The sequence below is a fragment of the Oncorhynchus tshawytscha genome, linkage group LG03 (genome assembly GCF_018296145.1).
Source record: "Oncorhynchus tshawytscha isolate Ot180627B linkage group LG03, Otsh_v2.0, whole genome shotgun sequence".
Lineage (NCBI taxonomy): Eukaryota > Metazoa > Chordata > Actinopteri > Salmoniformes > Salmonidae > Oncorhynchus > Oncorhynchus tshawytscha.
Window position 1 is genome coordinate 10,661,824 of NC_056431.1, and position 23,075 is coordinate 10,684,898.

At 43.2% G+C, this 23,075-nt stretch overlaps 2 protein-coding genes and 1 long non-coding RNA gene across 5 annotated transcripts; 2 read left to right on the forward strand and 1 right to left on the reverse strand.

Annotated features, from left to right (window-relative positions):
- Nucleotides 1-20: 20 nt before the first annotated feature.
- On the forward strand, nt 21-2,772 carry LOC112227517 (tRNA selenocysteine 1-associated protein 1-like). The gene is made up of 7 exons (XM_024392326.2): nt 21-173; nt 583-680; nt 858-957; nt 1,166-1,218; nt 1,477-1,633; nt 1,725-1,758; nt 1,932-2,772. The coding sequence occupies exons 1-7, from the start codon at nt 150-152 to the stop codon at nt 2,075-2,077; spliced, it is 612 nt and encodes a 203-aa protein (XP_024248094.1). The 5' UTR covers nt 21-149; the 3' UTR covers nt 2,078-2,772.
- LOC121841430 lies at nt 2,467-4,212 on the reverse strand. The gene is made up of 2 exons (XR_006080463.1): nt 3,964-4,212; nt 2,467-3,403 (listed from the first exon to the last, which is right to left on the reverse strand). It is a non-coding gene; the product is annotated as an uncharacterized LOC121841430 (long non-coding RNA).
- Nucleotides 4,213-5,697: 1,485 nt separating this feature from the next.
- LOC112227493 (syntaxin-12-like) lies at nt 5,698-16,208 on the forward strand. 3 transcript variants are annotated; one of them, XM_024392309.2, is made up of 10 exons: nt 5,698-5,852; nt 6,834-6,988; nt 7,438-7,507; nt 13,206-13,299; nt 13,699-13,836; nt 13,991-14,037; nt 14,163-14,274; nt 14,707-14,779; nt 14,941-15,023; nt 15,548-16,208. In XM_024392309.2, the coding sequence occupies exons 2-10, from the start codon at nt 6,889-6,891 to the stop codon at nt 15,638-15,640; spliced, it is 810 nt and encodes a 269-aa protein (XP_024248077.1). In that variant the 5' UTR covers nt 5,698-5,852; nt 6,834-6,888; the 3' UTR covers nt 15,641-16,208. The 3 variants fall into 3 exon arrangements, with proteins under 3 accessions (XP_024248077.1, XP_024248088.1, XP_024248082.1); XM_024392320.2 differs by having other exon boundaries at nt 13,994-14,037; XM_024392314.2 differs by having other exon boundaries at nt 5,723-5,852; nt 6,852-6,988.
- The last annotated feature ends 6,867 nt before the right edge of the window (nt 16,209-23,075 follow it).

A 23,075-nucleotide genomic window follows, 5' to 3' on the forward strand; every position in this document is an offset into this window, starting at 1 on the left:
CGCAATGTGGAGGACTTTACTATCCCAGAATGCAACAGTGAACGGCACACCCCCAACCACCAGCCACAAATCCTCTAGATGGCAGTCTGTAGATTTACCAGTGTGTTATGAAGCTCCACTTACGTTGGTGATCTGAAATTGTAAACAAAATGAGTTGCTTATGGATGGGTAATGTAAGTCCTGATATGTTATTATAATAACGTTGCATGCATAGAAAACTAGCATTAGCATATCCTAGCTCTTGTGTGACTCCCACTTTAGGATAGCTAGTGTTACCAACCCTCAGTGCTACCACCATGCGAGCAACTAGCTCGTTAGCTTATAGATGCACCCTCAGGCATTTTCATTAACGTTAACTAGTTCTTGCTCACTGACAAGCCCTAAAGAGCCCTCTAGTCTCATGAAGCCTGTCATTTCCAGGTGATAAAGACCACCAAGTCAGTGACCCTGAAAGTTTGAGAATATGTTCAGTTGAATGTAGCTAGCTAGCTACATTAAGTTACAGGGTGTAGGTAACTTACAGTAGCTACCTAGAGTAGATGTTTTCTGTTCAACTTAGTGTTTTTCTCTCATCCCCTGTAGCTAGAGCCTTACATGGATGAGAAGTTCATCTCTCGTGCATTCGCCACCATGGGAGAGCTTGTGGTGGGGGTGAGAATCATCCGGAACAAAATGAACTGGTAAGACGGGAGAACATTAGGCTACTGCAATAGAAGGGTTATGACTGATATACTTTTTTTTGTCTTTGGGAATGTCTAGTAGCCACTGTATATTACTATCACTATTCAACAACAGAAGAAATTGCACAAACACGACACGTACATGTATGTGTTTTGGTCCTTCTCCACTTTGTGTAGGGGTGCGGCAGGCTATTGCTTTGTTGAGCTGGCGGACGAGGCCACTGCTGAGAGGTGTCTCAGGAAAGTCAACGGAAAGCCTCTCCCTGGAGCCACACCGGTACAGGGTCACACACACACAGCACTTAATGATTCCACATTGATTTCCAATCTCGAATCGACCCATACGTCCTTCACCTATCTCAGGCACTCTGAGAAGATTGGATATGTATAGGGCATATGGTGAACTCTTGATATACCCATTAACTTTATTAGATATAAATAACGTCTGGAATAATCCATTCTGAACAAAACTCTCTTCTCTCCAGCCGAAGAGGTTCAAACTAAACCGTGCCACATACGGAAGGCAAGGAGAGAACAGGTATGTACTGCATGCCTCTGAACTTATTTTGTCCAGGGACTAACAGAGCCTCCTTTCATACAGTAGAGAAGGTAGTTGTGTGTAGATGAAAGAAGACACTTTTACTCCATTCGTTTGGTATGTTCAAGTTGTCTCCCATCACGGATGTAGGAAATATCCCAAATAATCCACGCTTTTCATTCATTACTCATTATAAATAGCATATTTATTTTTAAATATGATGTTTATTCATAAAGGTTTTCTTTCCTGTATAAACAGAGGTGGTTACTCAGACAACAGGTACAATCAGCCATACTCATACAACAACAGCCAGTACTACCAACAGTACCCTGACTACTACTCCAACTGGGGCTATGACCAGAACACGGGCAGCTACGGAGGTTACAACTACAACCACTATGACTATAGCAATCAGGTGTGTTCTCCCACCCCCTCTACTCTTATCGCTCTTTACATATACATAAGCGGTACTATGTTGTGAGGAAAGATCTGTCTCTTTGTTTTAGGGTTATGGGGAGACTGAAGATGATGGATTGGAGTGTGAGTGCTCTGTTTTCTTTCATTTCTCATTATACAAAAAAGCGGCTTAAGTATTTGACACTATTTGACATAATGTATTGAACCCAGGCCAGGAGTATAGCCTACAAACTGTCCAGTCTGTCTGATCTTCATGGCTCTCGTGCTGTGCCCCTTTGTCTGTGTGCCTCCTGCAGACCCCATGGTGGCACTGGATGTGGTGGCAGCCAACAGGCAGTACATGGAGGAGAGTGAGGAGCTGTATGATGCCCTCACAGACTGCCACTGGCCTGCCCTGGAGCCTCCTGGTCCTACTGCTGTTGCACCATCCAAGGCACAGTAGAGCTAGCAGACCCCCTGGTCGACAGACAGCAACAGTCAGACTCTCACAACCTCTCGATGTGGATTGTTTGGAACAGCCCAGTGTGAAGGTTCAAAGGGTAAAGGCATCTCGTCCTGCCTGCCAAGAGTAGCTGGTCTTCAGTGTCTCGTACACTTGCAATGGGCTAAGCTAAGCGAACAGACCACAGTGTATGATTCGTGTGAACCCAGCTCCAGTGACTGAAAGGATGCCCCCCTCATGTTTGAATTTTTATTTTTATTGCTCACCCCCACTCATTTTTGGGGGGTTATTGGGCACTGGTTTGGTTCCAATTGCCCAATGAACAGGCTTGTTTCGGTGCTTGATGTCTTCGTAATCATATCTTCAAGGACCGCGGTGCTAGTTTGAGCCTGTCTTTTCCCTCCCTCACATAGCTACCTTTTTCATATTTATTGTCCACACTGGAAAATAGAATAAGATTGAAATATAATCCCTATTCGACACCCTATTCTACCTATTGATTATCTATCTAGGGTCACTTGCTTCTTATTGTGGAGTGGAAGACTGTGTAGTGGGTGTTTTAAACCTTTCTCCTCCACGTTATAATTTGAAAGCTGTGGTACAGACAGAATTGTTGATTCTGCTTTATGTAAATACTCGTCAACAGAAGACAATGTGGAAGTGCGTGTATTCACTTTATAATATCTTACATGAATAATACGTTATAAATGCATAATAAATTAATATAAATGCTTTTAAATTTTTTAACATAATGAAATACTTTAATAAATAGGTTATGAATGCTTATTCTTCAGAGTTATTATAAGTGTAACTGTTTCATCGATGTCAAATGCGATGTCCTGTATAGCAGGATATGATGGTATTCTTTATGGCTAGTCTACAGATCGCCTCATATTACTGTAGTAGAAATACAGTATCAGATCAGCTTGTTCAGTGATAATAGCTCCAAGAACACATGCTGACTGCAGCAAAGAATATCAGTATCTACAAGCTCACATCACCAGTGTTCATATTTCTTGCTTTTGACGATAAATACTTGTGACATTGATGCTCTGAGACCGACATGTATTAAAATGTGGGAAAACCTAATTCCGAAACACACTTCAAGGCCCTAAAATAATCTGTTACTCTATTTTGAAAAGATTAACTACAAACCTGCTCTTGTAATAACAAGAGTAGAGAAGCACAAAAACTATGATATATGTTTTTGCTCCATGCACTTGAAAATCCATCTTTTACTAGTTTAAATTCACCAGATGCCCAGTAATTAATTGAGGGGAAAGTATTCCTTCCTAGAATCCTCAATTATAGGCTGGAATCAGAATCCTGAAACAATAGTAAAACAGCCATTCAGTTTGCATCTGGCTACCTCAATCATTCCACACACCCAGCACCAGAGAGAGAGTCTATCATTGCAGACTGTTCTCATAGACTCAATGTAACATAGTATACGTATATCCAGAACACTAAAATTAGTATGTTATGTTTAGTTTGGTATGCTTACATAGAAGGTTTCTTATGGCAAAAACAAAAGTAGGTTGGTCAGTCGGTTGGAATGGGTGGGTGGATCATGTGAACGTCTAACACCCCAAAGGTTGCGAGTTCGAATATCATTATGGACAATTTTTACATTTTAGCTAATTAGCAACTTAGCAACTACTTAGCATGTTAGCTAACCCTTTTACTTAACCCTTCCCCTAACCTTAATCCTTCTCCAAACCTTAACCCCTAGAGCTAGTTAACATTAGCGTTAGCCACCTAGCTAACGTTAGCCACAACAAATTGGAATTTGTAACATATACGTTTTGCAAATTTGTAACATATTGTACGTTTTTCAATTGGTAACATACGAACTGGATGATGGACATCAACAAATGAATACATACCATATGAAACGTAACATATACTAAATCAGTGGTCACCAAACAGTCGATCTCCAAGGCATTCCTAGTCGATCACCAAACATTTCTGTAAAAAACCCAACGATAAAGCCTTGCGTTCCTATTTTTTGTTTTGCGCTGTTGCCCTAGCACCGGGAAGGCAAAGTGTTCCCATGTTTAACCATTTCATGTGTCTGAAGGTAGAACTCCGCCTACCCGGCAGGCCCAGAGAACAACTCATGTGCATCTATAGGCCTACAGCTGGCCAAAGAGATCGCTCAGATGACTGTGTCTGCACAGTTCCTCGAGCCATAGACTGGAAAAAATAAGCATCAAACGCACAGCAAAGTTGATACTGAGATTTTAAAACTTTTAAGACCATGCCTTGAGAGAGAAAACGGATACAGCAAAGAGCTGCTGTTTTTATGTGTAAGTTCATGTTTAAGTTGTTATTCAGCACTGTCAACACTTTGTTCAAAACCGCTATAAGCCATTAAATGTGCATTCTCCCTACTTCCAAACGCAACAAACAGTACCGTAGCTGCAATTAATGAGTATAGCGAAGTGTTCCGATCAACTTGTCTCTTTTAATATCAAGGAATATTTCACTTTCTCTGGACATAGGAGTAACAACATTAATTGGTGCATGAGGCAGAAATAATGGAGTGTGACTTGAGTTTCGCCATCAGCTGGAAGACTGTCCTCTTTTCTCAGCAGAGGGAAGGAAGGTGGAGTGACAATGAGTCGGGTGAGAGGCAGTCTCACCGCTGGTCCCTCCCTCCCCTCAGACTGACCATCAGATGTAGGTCGAAAAATATATATATTATCGTTCTGCCCCTGAACAAGGCAGTTAACCCACTGCTCCTAGGCCGTCATTGTAAATAAGAATGTGTTCTTAACTGACTTGCCTAGTGAAATAAGGTTAAATAAAAATGATGCTCACTTAGCAGTGCTTCATGAGTAATACAACAAATTATCTATTACCAGAGTGATCATCTACCAGTTTTTTTTCTAAATGGTCTGAGAAGAACAACATTGGCAGGGTAATTCCAGCATAACCAATACGCAGTGATAATGTATTGGGCCTATAGCCTACTATATAAACCTCATTGCTACAGTACTGTTTTTAATTGGTTAATGTTGCATAGACTTACGTTTTTTAAGTCATGATTTAAAAAGTCAGTGGTAGATCTCAGCTTGCATTTTGACTAAATAAAATGTCACGGATTTACCTACTGAATAATACGAAATGCTCTGAGACCATGTTGCAACATTTTACCCACTCAATCTGTTCATGTCCTACTAATGGGCCTGACACCGGCTGGTCATGTGAGTGCAGCTCAGTGCAGCAGCCTTTGGGATCCATTATAAGAAGCAGTGTGGAAGTCATGGGACAGGCACAGGGCAGCCTACTACTGCTGGTCTCTATTAAACCAAAAGGCTTAGTTATTCTATCGTTAGTTATGTTGACCTAGATTTTAGGACTGACTGACGGATGTTGCTCATAGTGGCTTGATAATAATGAACCTGCAGATTGAGTTGCACTCCAATCATATCCCAACGCTCATATCAGAGATACGAATCTGTCATCAACAGAGAAAGTAGCCTATAATCTAACATAAACAAATCAGAATTCATAAAATTAGTTACTTTTCTATCGGGATACATTTGACCCGAAGTGGCTATTTTACTTATGTAGTACAGATCTAGTATGTTGTTTCAGTTGATGAGTTTTTGTCTGCTGCCTCAGAATATGAGCAGAGTAGCGACTTTGACACAATGACATGCGCACGCTGAAATACTGTGACGTCGCATTATGGGCTCGGTCTTAAAGAAATCTCATAACACAGAGACATAAACTGGAAACGACGCGTTATACTGCAATCCCATTGAAAGTAAGGGTTTTATCATAATATTGTATCTACCATTTTACAGATGTAAGTAGAAAACATATTTATATTGATTGTCTACACTGGTAAAAACCACCCAGAAAGTAGGCTACGTTGCGACTGCCAGTGCCCCTAACTGTCAGTGATTCAACTGGATAGGCTACGTTGTATCTACCGCGTTCAACACATAATATGGAACTGGTTACAATTGTTTCTAACCCAATGCAAAGTGTAGCTGTTTTCTTAATTAAGTTGAATTGCTTGTCTTCCGCCTTTTAATTATGCTAGTGGCCTATAGGCTATACAACCCATTGAACCCAATAGCCTATATGAGCATGTCAGACTGACTGAGGGCTCTCTATAAAACATGTTGAATGTTATTCCGGCTTGTCGCTGTCACTTTATATTTTTTGCCGAGATTTCAGATGTTATGGTTGAATAATAGTGTTAGACCGAGGCTATTCTTAAATAGTCATTCATGTTCAATTGGGCTATACTATAGCCTACAATCATGAAATGAGCAGCTCACAGAATTGTCTAATTAATAATCAGTTAACATGATAACAACGTGACCTCATATCTTGGTCATGGTTGATCCGCTGAATACAATTTCTGGGATATTTTTTTGCAACAGTAAACTACTGTTATCTGGGCCATTATAATGAAGTAGAGCGCCAAATAGACTGGTATTTTTGTTATGTGCACATGGATAGCCAGCCTACAGTCGGCTCGGGTGCCTGCCGAACCTTCGCTCCGATTGTAAACAACCTGCGTTCATGACGAAATGTGGCCTAGCCTATGCGGCAATGTGCACTGTAAGTTGTCTATATATTATAGCCCACCCATGTGGTCGGATGGAGGATAAACCACAACTATTTTTCCTTCCAGGCCTTACTCTTATGTAGCTTCAAGTGATGATATTATATGTACTCTGATAATGGTGCTTGTTTGAATATTTGAAGGCTGCTATATGTGACTGTATGACAGGTGTGTCCAACAATTCAGTTCCCACTACGGAGTGTGACAGACGCCAGGAGCAAGGATGTCATACGGGAGAACAGACAGCTACCACTCGCAGCCGCGAGACTTCAGCAACCTCACCCAGACATGCAGTGTCAACATCCAGAAAATCACACAGAACAGTGAGTGGTGAAATGAACAAGACAGTGACAGAACCCAGTGTTTTACTGCTGCAAGTGATACCTTGTTGCAATGCACATTTCCCTATATGGTATATTAAAGTAGGCACATTCTATTCTATAACCTACCCTAACACCAGACACTCACACTTTGGACAATTTACTATCACAAATAAGTCTAGGAGGCTTGATGTTTTGGGTCTATTTGTGTCTTCCACCTACTTCTGATCTCCTCTCTGAAATGAACTAGTATGAGGCAGAGATGTCTGAAGTCAAGAAGAGGACCTTCTGAGACAATAATAGCCTGAGTATGCCTACAGTATATAGTGCTCTATTTAGAGCGAGAGAGAGAGAAAGAGGGATCAAGAGAGAGAATAGTTGTTCTATCCTGCTTTCTCAGTTCCCCCTTCTCTTAGTTCAGCTCACTTCACAGTGTTTGTTTTGCTATACAGCTGGGCAGATCAAAAACATGCTGTACCAGATGGGGACGAGGCAAGAGACCCCAGAGCTGCAGGACAGACTGTGAGTACTACTGACACTACTGCTGACTACTCCTACAGTTAGTATTTTCCACCACTGATGGGGACAGCAAGAGCATCACTAATGAAATATATACAGTTGAAGTCAGAAGTTTACATACACTTAGGTTGGAGTTATTAAAACTCTTTTTCAACCACTCCACAAATTTCATGTTAACAAACTATAGTTTTGCCAAGTCGGTTAGGACATCTACTTTGTGCATGACACAAGTAATTTTTCCAACAATTGTTTACAGACAGATTATTTAGCTTATAATTCACTTTATCACAATTCCAGTGGGTCAGAAGTTTACATACACTAAATTGACTGGGCCTTCAAACAGCTTGGAAAATTCCATAAAATGATGTCATGGCTTTAGAAGCTTCTGATAAGCCAGTTGACATCATTTGAGTCAATTGGAGGTGTACCTGTCAATGTATTTCAAGGACTACCTTCAAACTCAGTGCCTCTTTGCTTGACATCATGGGAAAATCAAAAGAAATCAGCCAAGACCTCAGAAAAAAATTGTAGACCTCCACATGTCTGGTTCATCCTTGGGAGCAATTTCCAAACGCCTGAAGGTACCACGTTTATCTGTACAGACAATAGCATGCAAGTATAAACACCATGGGACCACGCAGCCGTCATACCGCTCAGGAAGGAGACGCGTTCTGTCTCCTAGAGATGAATGTACTTTGGTGCGAAAAGTGCAAATCACTCCCAGAACAACAGCAAAGGACCTTGTGAAGACACTGGAGGAAACAGGTAGAGAAGTATCTATATCCACAGTAAAACGAGTCCTATTTCAATATAACCTGAAAGGCCGCTCCGCAAGGAAGAAGACACTGCTCCAAAACCGCCATAAAAAAGCCAAACTACGGTTTGCAACTGCACGTGGAGACAAATATCCCACTTTTTGGAGAAATGTCCTCTGGTCTGATGAAACAAAAATAGAACTGTTTGGCCATAATGGCCATCGTTATGTTTAGAGGAAAAAGGGGGTGGCTTGCAAGCCGAAGAACACCATCCCAACCGTGAAGCACGGGGGTGGCAGCATCATTTTGTGGGGGTGGTTTGCTGCAGGAGGGACTGGTGCACTTCACAAAATAGATGGCATCATGAGGGAAGAGGAAAATAATGTGAATATATTGAAGCACCATCTCAAGACATCAGTCAGGAAGTTAAAGCTTGGTCGCAAATGGGTCTTCCAAATGGACAATGACCCTGTCACGACTCCTACCGAAGGTGGCTTCCCCTTCCCGTTCAGGTGGCGCTCGGCGGTCGTCGTCGCCGGACTACTAGCTGCCACTGATTCTTTCCTCCCCCTCCTTGTCTGTTTTTATTGGTTACACCTGATATGCATTGTGGTGATTAGTTGGGCTTTATTAGTCAGCCGGGCCCGCCTGTTTCTTTGTGCATGATTGTTTGTGTAACATTTGTGTATGTTGGAGTCGAACGTGTTTGTTCCTGTTCGTGGGTTTTTGCTGGACTGTTTTAGTCCCCGTGTTTGGGGCATTTGTTTTTTAGCACCCAGTGTTTCAAATCAAATCAAATCAAATCAAATTTTATTTGTCACATACACATGGTTAGCAGATGTTAATGCGAGTGTAGCGAAATGCTTGTGCTTCTAGTTCCGACAATGCAGTAATAACGAGCAAGTAATCTAACTAACAATTCCAAAAAAAAACTACTGTCTTATACACAGTGTAAGGGGATAAAGAATATGTACATAAGGATATATGAATGAGTGATGGTACAGAGCAGCATAGGCAAGATACAGTAGATGATATCGAGTACAGTATATACATATGAGATAAGTATGTAAACCAAGTGGCATAGTTAAAGTGGCTAGTGATACATGTATTACATAAGGATGCAGTCGATGATATAGAGTACAGTATCAACGTATGCATATGAGATGAACAATGTAGGGTAAGTAACATTATATAAGGTAGCATTGTTTAAAGTGGCTAGTGATATATTTACATAATTTCCCATCAATTCCCATGATTAAAGTGGCTGGAGTAGAGTCAGTGTCATTGACAGTGTGTTGGCAGTAGCCACTCAATGTTAGTGGTGGCTGTTTAACAGTCTGATGGCCTTGAGATAGAAGCTGTTTTTCAGTCTCTCGGTCCCAGCTTTGATGCACCTGTACTGACCTCGCCTTCTGGATGACAGCGGGGTGAACAGGCAGTGGCTCGGGTGGTTGATGTCCTTGATGATCTTTATGGCCTTCCTGTAGCATCGGGTGGTGTAGGTGTCCTGGAGGGCAGGTAGTTTGCCCCCGGTGATGCGTTGTGCAGACCTCACTACCCTCTGGAGAGCCTTACGGTTGAGGGCGGTGCAGTTGCCATACCAGGCGGTGATACAGCCCGCCAGGATGCTCTCGATTGTGCATCTGTAGAAGTTTGTGAGTGCTTTTGGTGACAAGCCGAATTTCTTCAGCCTCCTGAGGTTGAAGAGGCGCTGCTGCGCCTTCCTCACGATGCTGTCTGTGTGAGTGGACCAATTCAGTTTGTCTGTGATGTGTATGCCGAGGAACTTAAAACTTGCTACCCTCTCCACTACTGTTCCATCGATGTGGATGGGGGTGTTCCCTCTGCTGTTTCCTGAAGTCCACAATCATCTCCTTAGTTTTGTTGACGTTGAGTGTGAGGTTATTTTCCTGACACCACACTCCGAGGGCCCTCACCTCCTCCCTGTAGGCCGTCTCGTCGTTGTTGGTAATCAAGCCTACCACTGTTGTGTCGTCCGCAAACTTGATGATTGAGTTGGAGGCGTGCATGGCCACGCAGTCGTGGGTGAACAGGGAGTACAGGAGGGGGCTCAGAACGCACCCTTGTGGGGCCCCAGTGTTGAGGATCAGCGGGGAGGAGATGTTGTTGCCTACCCTCACCACCTGGGGGCGGCCTGTCAGGAAGTCCAGTACCCAGTTGCACAGGGCGGGGTCGAGACCCAGGGTCTCGAGCTTGATGACGAGCTTGGAGGGTACTATGGTGTTGAATGCCGAGCTGTAGTCGATGAACAGCATTCTCACATAGGTATTCCTCTTGTCCAGATGGGTTAGGGCAGTGTGCAGTGTGGTTGAGATTGCATCGTCTGTGGACCTATTTGGGCGGTAAGCAAATTGGAGTGGGTCAAGGGTGTCAGGTAGGGTGGAGGTGATATGGTCCTTGACTAGTCTCTCAAAGCACTTCATGATGACGGATGTGAGTGCTACGGGGGCGGTAGTCGTTTAGCTCAGTTACCTTAGCTTTCTTGGGAACAGGAACAATGGTGGCCCTCTTGAAGCATGTGGGAACAGCAGACTGGTATAGGGATTGGTTGAATATGTCCGTAAACACACCGGCCAGCTGGTCTGCGCATGCTCTGAGGGCGCGGCTGGGGATGCCGTCTGGGCCTGCAGCCTTGCGAGGGTTAACACGTTTAAATGTCTTACTCACTTCGGCTGCAGTGAAGGAGAGACCGCATGATTCCGTTGCAGGCCGTGTCAGTGGCACTGTATTGTCCTCAAAGCGGGCAAAAAAGTTATTTAGTCTGCCTGGGAGCAAGACATCCTGGTCCGTGACTGGGCTGGGTTTCTTCCTGTAGTCCGTGATTGACTGTAGACCCTGCCACATACCTCTTGTGTCTGAGCCGTTGAATTGAGATTCTACTTTGTCTCTGTACTGGCGCTTAGCTTGTTTGATAGCCTTGCGGAGGAATAGCTGCACTGTTTGTATTCAGTCATGTTACCAGACACCTTGCCCTGATTAAAAGCAGTGGTTCGTGCCTTCAGTTTCACACGAATGCTGCCATCAATCCACGGTTTCTGGTTAGGGAATGTTTTAATCGTTGCTATGGGAACGACATCTTCAACGCACGTTCTAATGAACTCGCACACCGTATCAGCGTATTCGTCAATGTTGTTGTCTGACGCAATACGAAACATCTCCCAGTCCACGTGATGGAAGCAGTCTTGGAGTGTGGAGTCAGCTTGGTCGGACCAGCGTTGGACAGACCTCAGCGTGGGAGCTTCTTGTTTTAGTTTCTGTCTGTAGGCAGGGATCAACAAAATGGAGTCGTGGTCAGCTTTTCCGAAGGGGGCGGGGCAGGGCCTTATATGCGTCGCGGAAGTTAGAGTAACAATGATCCAGGGTCTTTCCACCCCTGGTTGCGCAATCAATATGCTGATAAAATTTAGGGAGTCTTGTTTTCAGATTAGCCTTGTTAAAATCCCCAGCTACAATGAATGCAGCCTCCGGATAAATCGTTTCCAGTTTGCAGAGAGTTAAATAAAGTTCGTTCAGAGCCATCGATGTGTCTGCTTGGGGGGGATATATACGGCTGTGATTATAATCGAAGAGAATTCTCTTGGTAGATAATGCGGTCTACATTTGATTGTGAGGAATTCTAAATCAGGTGAACAGAAGGATTTGAGTTCCTGTATGTTTCCTTCATCACACCATGTCACGTTGGCCATAAGGCATACGCCCCCGCCCGTCTTCTTACCAGAGAGATGTTTGTTTCTGTCGGCGCGATGCGTGGAGAAACCCGCTGGCTGCACCGCTTCGGATTGCGTCTCTCCAGTGAGCCATGTTTCCGTGAAGCAGAGAACGTTACAGTCTCTGATGTCCCTCTGGAATGCTACCCTTGCTCGGATTTCATCAACCTTGTTGTCAAGAGACTGGACATTGGCAAGAAGAATGCTGGGGAGTGGTGCACGATGTGCCCGTCTCCGGAGTCTGACCAGAAGACCGCTTCGTTTCCCTCTTTTTCTGAGTCGTTTTTTTTTTTTTTGGTCGCTGCATGTGATCCACTCGGTTACACTGGTTGTAAGGCAGAACTCAGGATCCGCATCGCGAAAAACATATTCTTGGTCGTACTGATGGTGAGTTGACGCTGATCTTATATTCAGTAGTTCTTGTCGGCTGTATGTAAAGAAACCTAAGATGACCTGGGGTACTAGTGTAAGAAATAACACGTAAAAAACAAAAAACTGCATAGTTTCCTAGGAACGCGAAGCGAGGCGGCCATCTCTGTCGGCGCCGGAAGTATCGTATTTCGTGGGGTGGCCTATGTTCGCCGTGTGAGCATTAAAGAGCACTACCTTGAATTCTCTGTTTCCTGCACCTGACTTCACACCCATGACACCCAGATCGTTACAGACCCCAAGCATACTTCCAAAGTTGTGGCAAAATGGCTTAAGGACAACAATGTCAAGGTATTGGAGTGGCCATCACAAAGCCCTGACCTCAATCCTTTAGAAGATGTGTGGGCAGAACTGAAAAGGCGTGTGCCGAGCAAGGAGGCCTACAAACCTGACTCTGTTACACCAGCTCTGTCAGGAGGAATGGGCCAAAATTCACCCAACTTATTGTGGGAAGCTTGTGGAGGCTACCCGAAATGTTTGACCCAAGTTAAACAATTTTAAGGCAATGCTACCAAATACTAATTGAGTGTATGTAAACTTCTGACCCACTGGGAATGTAATGAAAGACATTAAAGCTGAAATAAATAATTCACTCTACTATTATTCTGACATTTCACATTTTTAAAATAAAGTGGTGATCTTAACTGACCTAAGACCGGGACTTTTTACTCGGATTAAATGTCAGGAATTGTAAAAAAAAAAACGGAGTTCAAATGTATTTGGCTAAGGTGTATGTAAACTTCCGACTTCAACTGTATGTATGTGTGTTTGTGTGTTTGCTACTCACAGCCAACAGGTACAGCACTACACCAACCAGCTGGCCAAAGAGACCAACAGACACCTGAAAGATCTGGGCTCCCTGCCTCTCCCTCCCTCTGAACAGGTGAGTGGAAGTTATATGCATAGATACTGTATATTTTTTATTGTTCTTTGGAAGAATTCCACATCTATGAACTGGTCCCAGATCTGTTTGTGTAAGCATATCTGGGACCAGGCTACATCAAAGTTCTACTAATGCTAACATTTTAACTAACTGTATGTCGATATTCTTGTGTTCTGTTTCCTGATACAGTATATCATCTTATCTAACAACCCAAATGTGTAAATCATATCTAACTCTGGCGAGGACATCTCACTATACAGTATTTCCTACTGAATCTATTCTATCCTGCTCTGCTCTACTCTATTTTACTGTACTGTACTCTGCTCTACTTTTCTGTACTCTACACTACTCTACTCTACTCTAATCTACTTTACTGTATTGTGTGATTGATCCTTCCAGAGACAGCAGAAGATCCAGAAGGACCGACTGATGAATGACTTCTCTGCAGCGCTCAACAACTTCCAGGCTGTCCAGCGACGGGCGGCTGAGAAGGAGAGGGAATCCGTGGCCAGGGCCCGGGCCGGGTCCCGCCTCACAGTAAACACCCTGCTTTCTCATTGGCCTAGAATTAGCCATCTGTCATAGTCACTCACCAATAGTGTTATTAGAAATGCATTGTCATATTACAGACTTATTAGTGTAATGCAATGTGAATGAGAGTGTTTCAATGATGGGTTTGTTTTTATTTCAGCAGGAAGATGAGGGGAACGTCGATGAACAACTTGTTACATTTGAAAAGTAGGTACACAGTTTAGGTAGAATCCTATCAAATATTCTGTTCGAATAAAAATGTTAAGTTGTAACAAAGGTGTGTGTTTGTGTGTGTCTGTGCCCGTTCGTGTGTGTGTTTGGTGTGTGTGTAGAGATGATGATGACTGGAGTCAGAGTCAGACCCAGCAGCTAGAGGAGCCAGAGGTCACAGAGGAAGACCTGGAGGTCATCAAGGAGAGGGAGACCAACATCAGGCAGCTAGAGGTACTCACCCAGCTACCAGCTCCACTCACATTCCATACAGGAATCACAAAGCCATACTACATTTACATTTTAGTCATTTGGCATATTGTTGAACTCCAAATCAACCCTTTGCCCAAACTCTAGTCAGTGGAGGCTGGTGGGAGGACCTATAGGAGGATGGACTCTGTGTAATGGCTGGAATGGAATAAATGGAACAGTATCAAACACATCAAACATATGGAAACCACATGTTTGATACCGTTCCATTTATTCCATTCCAGCCATTACACAGAGCCTGTCCTCCTATAGCCTGCCCTTAGCCCCTATTCCCGAGTATAGCCACTCCTGTAAATCTGACAGGACTGGGGTAGGGGGTAGGGTTCTATTTGGACATCAGCCTAACTAACCCTAACTAACCCTGGTGGTGATTTTCTCCTTCTCCTCTCCGTCCAGTCTGACATCATGGATGTAAACCAGATCTTTAAGGACCTGGCTGTGATGATCCACGACCAGGGAGAGATGATCGGTTAGTAGACGTGAAATGGATTTTCTCCCTCTCTGGTTTGATATCATGCTGGTTCAGAAGGTTGCTGTCTGCGATTGTTTAGAATTCCATCTGATACTGTATCAGTCCTGGCTCCTGTGACCCTGCTATTCACTGTGTCACCTCTCCTCTCTGTTTCACAGACAGCATTGAGGCTAATGTGGAGAGTGCAGAGGTCCATGTAGACAGAGGGACCGGACAGCTCCAAAGGGCCGCCTACTACCAGGTAGGGCTGTGACAATCATGGAATGACCACCATTATTGTCATAATTGTCATTTTTGTTGAAAAATGTTTGACCTTATAATGCATCTTTGAAAATCATGACACCCTTGTCTCAAAAACTAATGGTTTTGACCATTTGGAACTTTTGGAAAGGAAGCTTTCCAAACGTGTTGTTCTGCTTGTAAAATAACTTTACCCTCTTCATGTAATAATGAAAAACTGCTATTGGGTAAACTATTTCTACATGAAAATAAAGTTTAATCCCCCCTCCTAAAACGTATTAAGACCATTCTGACAATCGTTTTGGTTATTGTCCACACTTGTCGGTTACACAATTATACAACGATTGTGTCAGCCCTACTACCAGGTATCAACACCATCACAACATGGGCTGTGTTTGATTTGTAGATAAGTCCGAACACTCTGTTGATGATCAGCGTCATTCATTTTACCAGGTGAGTCAGTTAAGAACAAATGATTATTTCCAGTCACAAATCACGGCCTGTTTGTGCTCCCTCCCCCTGTAGAGGAAGTCCCGTAAGAGGATGTGTATGCTGGCCATGGTGGTGTCTCTGGTGGTCACCGTCCTGGCTATCATCATCTGGCAGGCCATCAAATGAGAGGACAGGAAGAGCACCGGGGAAGGATTTTAATGTTACATCGCACTGACAGCCTTGAATGGCTTCCAATGGAACGTCTGAGTGAATGTGTGTGTGTGGGGGCACGGGTGTGCACGGACGTGCTTTCAAGCAAGATATAGACAGAGGCGTAATGAATAGATTGTATAAATTCTCTTCCCCATCTGTATATATTATATACTAACTGTTCTAACACAGCCCTGCACTTACTTCCATGTCAGAAATGCAAATCATCTCTGTCATCATTACATATATTACTGTGTTAGAATATGTCTGATCTAATGCAATATTGCACAAGTTTGTATGTATATAAATGCCATGTGTACGGTTTGATATGGTTTATTTTCTGCCTCCCTATTCTCTTCATGTTGTAAATGTCTGATTCTCATCCAGATGTCTTATAGTCTATAGTATTACCACAAGGACATGATGTAGTTGAGATAAGGAAGAGTCCTTTGATAGCACACAAACAACAAACAAAATGTTTGTATTATTACTATGATTATTATTATGCTCACTTTCATTAATAAAATCAACTGTGCAAAGAGTCCTGACTGTGTCACGCATGGCTATGTACGTTCCACAAGATGGCGCTGTTATACCGGTATTATGAGGTAAACTTAAAAGGTTACTCAAGAACCATGTAGCCTACCATGCTTTTATTTAGCTATTTAACAAGTCAAGATATACAAAAGAGCGTAGTAGTCTTGCAATTTTGCAGTGGTATTGATGATGTGTGGTAGGTTGGTTGACATATTGGTACCTTAATAAAACATGTTTACCATATGTTTATAAGACACTGTCCTGCTAAATATGCACAAGCTTAGAGATCATTTCCCATGGTACTGTCATGGGGATTTGAAGCGGTGATGATGGTTATTGTGGAGGCTGTCATGCTCGACTCACACCTCTCCCTTGTGATTAGTGTGCTAGCCTAGTTTACCCCTGCTCCAGGTCTATTACCTACGGGTGTTGCCTTTCCAGGTCTTGTCCTAATCCTAGTGCCCTGCTGATTCCAGCTGTGGCACCAAATCAAATCAAATCAAATTTTATTTGTCACATACACATGGTTAGCAGATGTTAATGCGAGTGTAGCGAAATGCTTGTGCTTCTAGTTCCGACAATGCAGTAATAACGAACAAGTAATCTAACGAACAATTCCAAAAAAACTACTGTCTTATTGTCTTACTGTCTTAGTGTAAGGGGATAAAGAATATGTACATAAGGATATATGAATGAGTGATGGTACAGAGCAGCATAGGCAAGATACAGTAGATGATATCGAGTACAGTATATACATATGAGATGAGTATGTAAACCAAGTGGCATAGTTAAAGTGGCTAGTGATACATGTATTACATAAGGATGCAGTCGATGATATAGAGTACAGTATCTACGTATGCATATGAGATGAATAATGTAGGGTAAGTAACATTATATAAGGTAGCATTGTTTAAAGTGGCTAGTGATATATTTACATCATTTCCCATCAATTCCCATTATTAAAGTGGCTGGAGTAGAGTCAGTGTCATTGACAGTGTGTTGGCAGTAGCCACTCAATGTTAGTGGTGGCTGTTTAACAGTCTGATGGCCTTGAGATAGAAGCTGTTTTTCAGTCTCTCGGTCCCAGCTTTGATGCACCTGTACTGACCTCGCCTTCTGGATGACAGCGGGGTGAACAGGCAGTGGCTCGGGTGGTTGATGTCCTTGATGATCTTTATGGCCTTCCTGTAGCATCGGGTGGTGTAGGTGTCCTGGAGGGCAGGTAGTTTGCCCCCGGTGATGCGTTGTGCAGACCTCACTACCCTCTGGAGAGCCTTACGGTTGAGGGCGGTGCAGTTGCCATACCAGGCGGTGATACAGCCCGCCAGGATGCTCTCGATTGTGCATCTGTAGAAGTTTGTGAGTGCTTTTGGTGACAAGCCAAATTTCTTCAGCCTCCTGAGGTTGAAGAGGCGCTGCTGCGCCTTCCTCACGAATGCTGTCTGTGTGAGTGGACCAATTCAGTTTGTCTGTGATGTGTATGCTGAGGAACTTAAAACTTGCTACCCTCTCCACTACTGTTCCATCGATGTGGATGGGGGGGGTGTTCCCTCTGCTGTTTCCTGAAGTCCACATCATCTCCTTAGTTTTGTTGACGTTGAGTGTGAGGTTATTTTCCTGACACCACACTCTGAGGGCCCTCACCTCCTCCCTGTAGGCCGTCTCGTCGTTGTTGGTAATCAAGCCTACCACTGTTGTGTCGTCCGCAAACTTGATGATTGAGTTGGAGGCGTGCATGGCCACGCAGTCGTGGGTGAACAGGGAGTACAGGAAAGGGCTCAGAACGCACCCTTGTGGGGCCCCAGTGTTGAGGATCAGCGGGGAGGAGATGTTGTTGCCTACCCTCACCACCTGGGGGCGGCCCGTCAGGAAGTCCAGAACCCAGTTGCACAGGGCGGGGTCGAGACCCAGGGTCTCGAGCTTGATGACGAGCTTGGAGGGTACTATGGTGTTGAATGCCGAGCTGTAGTCGATGAACAGCATTCTCACATAGGTATTCCTCTTGTCCAGATGGGTTAGGGCAGTGTGCAGTGTGGTTGAGATTGCATCGTCTGTGGACCTATTTGGGCGGTAAGCAAATTGGAGTGGGTCTAGGGTGTCAGGTAGGGTGGAAGTGATATGGTCCTTGACTAGTCTCTCAAAGCACTTCATGATGACGGATGTGAGTGCTACGGGGCGGTAGTCGTTTAGCTCAGTTACCTTAGCTTTCTTGGGAACAGGAACAATGGTGGCCCTCTTGAAGCATGTGGGAACAGCAGACTGGTATAGGGATTGATTGAATATGTCCGTAAACACACCGGCCAGCTGGTCTGCGCATGCTCTGAGGGCGTGGCTGGGGATGCTGTCTGGGCCTGCAGCTTTGCGAGGGTTAACACGTTTAAATGTCTTACTCACTTCGGTTGCAGTGAAGGAGAGGCCGCATGTTTTCGTTGCAGGCCGTGTCAGTGGCACTGTATTGTCCTCAAAGCGGGCAAAAAAGTGATTTAGTCTGCCTGGGAGCAAGACATCCTGGTCCGTGACTGGGCTGGGTTTCTTCCTGTAGTCCGTGATTGACTGTAGACCCTGCCACATGCCTCTTGTGTCTGAGCCGTTGAATTGAGATTCTACTTTGTCTCTGTACTGGCGCTTAGCTTGTTTGATAGCCTTTCGGAGGGAATAGCTGCACTGTTTGTATTCAGTCATGTTACCAGACACCTTGCCCTGATTAAAAGCAGTGGTTCGCGCCTTCAGTTTCACACGAATGCTGCCATCAATCCAAGGTTTCTGGTTAGGGAATGTTTTAATCGTTGCTATGGGAACGACAACTTCAACGCACGTTCTAATGAACTTGCACACCGAATCAGCGTATTCGTCAATGTTGTTGTCTGACGCAATACGAAACATCTCCCAGTCCACGTGATGGAAGCAGTCTTGGAGTGTGGAGTCAGCTTGGTCGGACCAGCGTTGGACAGACCTCAGCGTGGGAGCCTCTTGTTTTAGTTTCTGTCTGTAGGCAGGGATCAACAAAATGGAGTCGTGGTCAGCTTTTCCGAAAGGGGGGCGGGGCAGGGCCTTATATGCGTCGCGGAAGTTAGAGTAACAATGATCCAGGGTCTTTCCACCCCTGGTTGCGCAATCGATATGCTGATAAAATTTAGGGAGTCTTGTTTTCAGATTAGCCTTGTTAAAATCCCCAGCTACAATGAATGCAGCCTCCGGATAAATCGTTTCCAGTTTGCAGAGAGTTAAATAAAGTTTGTTCAGAGCCATCAATGTGTCTGCTTGGGGGGGGATATATACGGCTGTGATTATAATCGAAGAGAATTCTCTTGGTAGATAATGCGGTCTACATTTGATTGTGAGGAATTCTAAATCAGGTGAACAGAAGGATTTGAGTTCCTGTATGTTTCTTTCATCACACCATGTCACGTTGGCCATGAGGCATACGCCCCTGCCCCTCTTCTTACCAGAAAGATGTTCGTTTCTGTCCGCGCGATGCGTGGAGAAACCCGCTGGCTGCACCGCTTCGGATAGCGTCTCTCCGGTTAGCCATGTTTCCGTGAAGCAGAGAACGTTGCAGTCTCTGATGTCCCTCTGGAATGCTACCCTTGCTCGGATTTCATCAACCTTGTTGTCAAGAGACTGGACATTGGCGAGAAGAATGCTAGGGAGTGGTGCACGATGTGCCCGTCTCCGGAGTCTGACCAGAAGACCGCTTCGTTTCCCTCTTTTTCTGAGTCGTTTTTTGGGGTTTTTTGGGTCGCTGCATGTAATCCACTCCGTTACACTGGTTGTAAGGCAGAACACAGGATCCGCATCGCGAAAAACATATTATTGGTCGTACTGATGGTGAGTTGACGCTGATCTTATATTCAGTAGTTCTTCTCGGCTGTATGTAATGAAACCTAAGATGACCTGGGGTACTAGTGTAAGAAATAACACGTAAAAAAACAAAAAACTGCATAGTTTCCTAGGAACGCGAAGCGAGGCGGCCATCTCTGTCGGCGCCGGAAGTTATGAGCCTTACACAGCCTTACAGTCAATGGTCTCCAGGGTGGGGGATAATAAAAACCACTCAGCAAGACCGCTAACTCAGGGGATGGGGCGACCAATAGTTCCCCAGACTCTCCTAGGACTGTAAGATACATTCTCCACTCGGCAACTGTCATTATTAAAATAATTTTTACACCTACAGGTGCACGCCACAAATCCTTCACCTGTGGACCTGGAGTTACTCCCTGTAATGGAATTACTGTTCCATGAGATGAGAGGTATAGTTACCGTCAGGGTTGGGTAGGTTACTTTCTAAATGTAATCCATTACAGTTACTAGTTACCTGTCCAAAATTGTAATCAGTAACACAACTTTTGGATTACCCAAACTCAGTAATGTAATCTGATTACATTCCGTTACTTTTAGATTACTTTCCCCTTAAGACGCATTAGAAGAAGACAAAAATGACATCTATTTCAGGATAAATCAATGTTAAAGTTTACATAGCTGGCCATAAATTGATGTTAAATTTAATTTCAAACTGAAAGTAAACTGCCTGTTACTCAGGCCGAGAAGCCAGGATATGCATATAATTGGTAATATTGGATAGAAAACACTTTGAAGTTTGTAGAAATGTTAAAGATAATGTATTAGACTATAACACAATTGATATGGTAGGAGAAAATCCAAAGAGAAACCAACCCCAATTTTTTTTATTTTGAGAGCCCATGCTCTTACAATGGAAAGCTATGGGGCATATGCAATTCCAGCTCACAGATTGTAATTCCTATGGCTTCCAATAGATGTCAACAGTCCTTGTTCAAGGTTTCAGGCTTGTTTCTTCCCAAATGAGGAAGAATGTTGAGTTTTGGTACTGGGAGTCAGAGTTGGAAATCAGTCTGTGCACGCGCGAAGAAGAGGACATGCACCTGCTAATTTTACTTTCCTATTGAACATACTTCTTTCCGTATGAAATATTATAGTTTAATGACATTTTACGGTACCTGGGAATTGGGTAGAAACATATCTTGACTTATTTTAACAAAGTTTAGCGGTAGCTTTTTGGATTCCTTTCTCTCCTGTTGAACGAGTGGATTACTCAAATCGATGAGGCCAACTAAACTGACCTTTTGGGATTTAAAGAAGGATTTTATCTAACAAAACAACCATTCATTTTGTAGCTGGGACCCTTTGGACTGCAAATCAGAGGAAGATTTTTAGAAAGTAAGTATTTAATCGCTATTTGTGATTTTATGAAGCCTGTGCTGGTTGAAAAATATTTTGATGTGGGCACTGTCCTCAAACAATCGCAAGGCATGCATTCGCTGTAAAGCCTATTGTAAATCGGACAATGCAGTTGAATTAACAATAATTTAAGCTTTTAAGCAATATAAGACAGTTGTATGTACCTAGATGTTTAATATCCATAATTTGTATGATTATTTATTTGAATTGTGCGGCCTCCAATTTCACCCGAAGTTGTCGCTGGCGGGACGCCTAGCCCTATTTATGGGTTGGTAATGTAGGCTTCTTCTAACCTATTGCTTTCTACTACATATAATAATATCAATAAATTATAGCTTTACATTAAAAACCAAAGTATATCAGAATTTCAGTCATTCCAATGTTATACCCCTTACTCTTCAAGAATAGGACATTGAAATATGGAAGTATAGATTAGCCTAATTGTTTTACCTGAGCATGACCCCCACACTAAGGACTTATTAGCCAGCCCTACTCTGTTGTTTATGATTTTGTTGTCATGGAGGACTGATTGGGCTCGTTGATTTGAGTTGAAAAGAAAATGCTGCGCTCATGGAACGGTATGCTTTGAGCACTACTGAAAAGTGCTGTTTACCTGTGAAAAATGAATGTCATATGCTGCATTTGCTATAGGACTATTGTTGACCTTTTTGTTGGTGACACTTTGATATCTTGATAATATGCAGCTGTTTAAAGGGCAAATCCACAGATTAAACAATAACAAAACAGTGCCCCGCCTCTGTTATGGTAAAAATCTGAGGGATGGGCCTACAGAAATGTAACCACTCTGTGATTAATAGACAGAGCTATGGATGTAAAGACTGACCATCCATGATATAAAAAATATTGATAAATCAAAAAATGGATGTAGCAACAGATTGCCACTTTACGTCTATCAAAAGTGTGCAAATTTGAGCACGTGTCCATTAGGCCTATGGATTAATTTTCTTTATCAGCATGAATTAGATTGAGCAATAAAAGCCCCACTTTTATTCCATAGGCTGGTGTCTGCACTATTCAACTGTTGCAAGAATGCAGTCCCCTGATTTCAAAAACAGTGATTGATAGGTAGCTTAAACTTGTTGAATTCAACCATTGGTTCAATACACATTTAGATTGTGAACAGCCATCCACAAGAACCACAATCCATAAGGCGCTAATAGCTAAATGAGAGAGCAGCAGTGTGATTCACATCAATGTGCCATGTAGATATCAGTAATAAGTGAAATCCAAGTGTTTATTCAAATTGGATCATCTTTAGATGCCAACAGCAGTTGCACCATTGGAAGATACAGTTGAAGTTGAAAGTTTACATACACTTAGGTTGGAGTCATTAAAACTATTTTTTCAACCACTCCACAAATTTGTTAACAAACCAGAGTTTTGGCAAGTCGGTCAGGACATCTACTTTGTACATGACACAAGTAATTTTTCCAACAATTGTTTACAGACAGATTATTTCACTTCTAATTCACAGTATCACAATTCCAGTGGGTCAGAAGTTTACATACACTAAGTTGACTGTGCCTTTAAACAGCTTGGAAAATTCTATAAAATTATGTTATGGCTTTAGAAGCTTTTGATAGGCAAATTGACATCATTTGAGTCAATTGGAGGTGTACCTGTGGATGTATTTCAA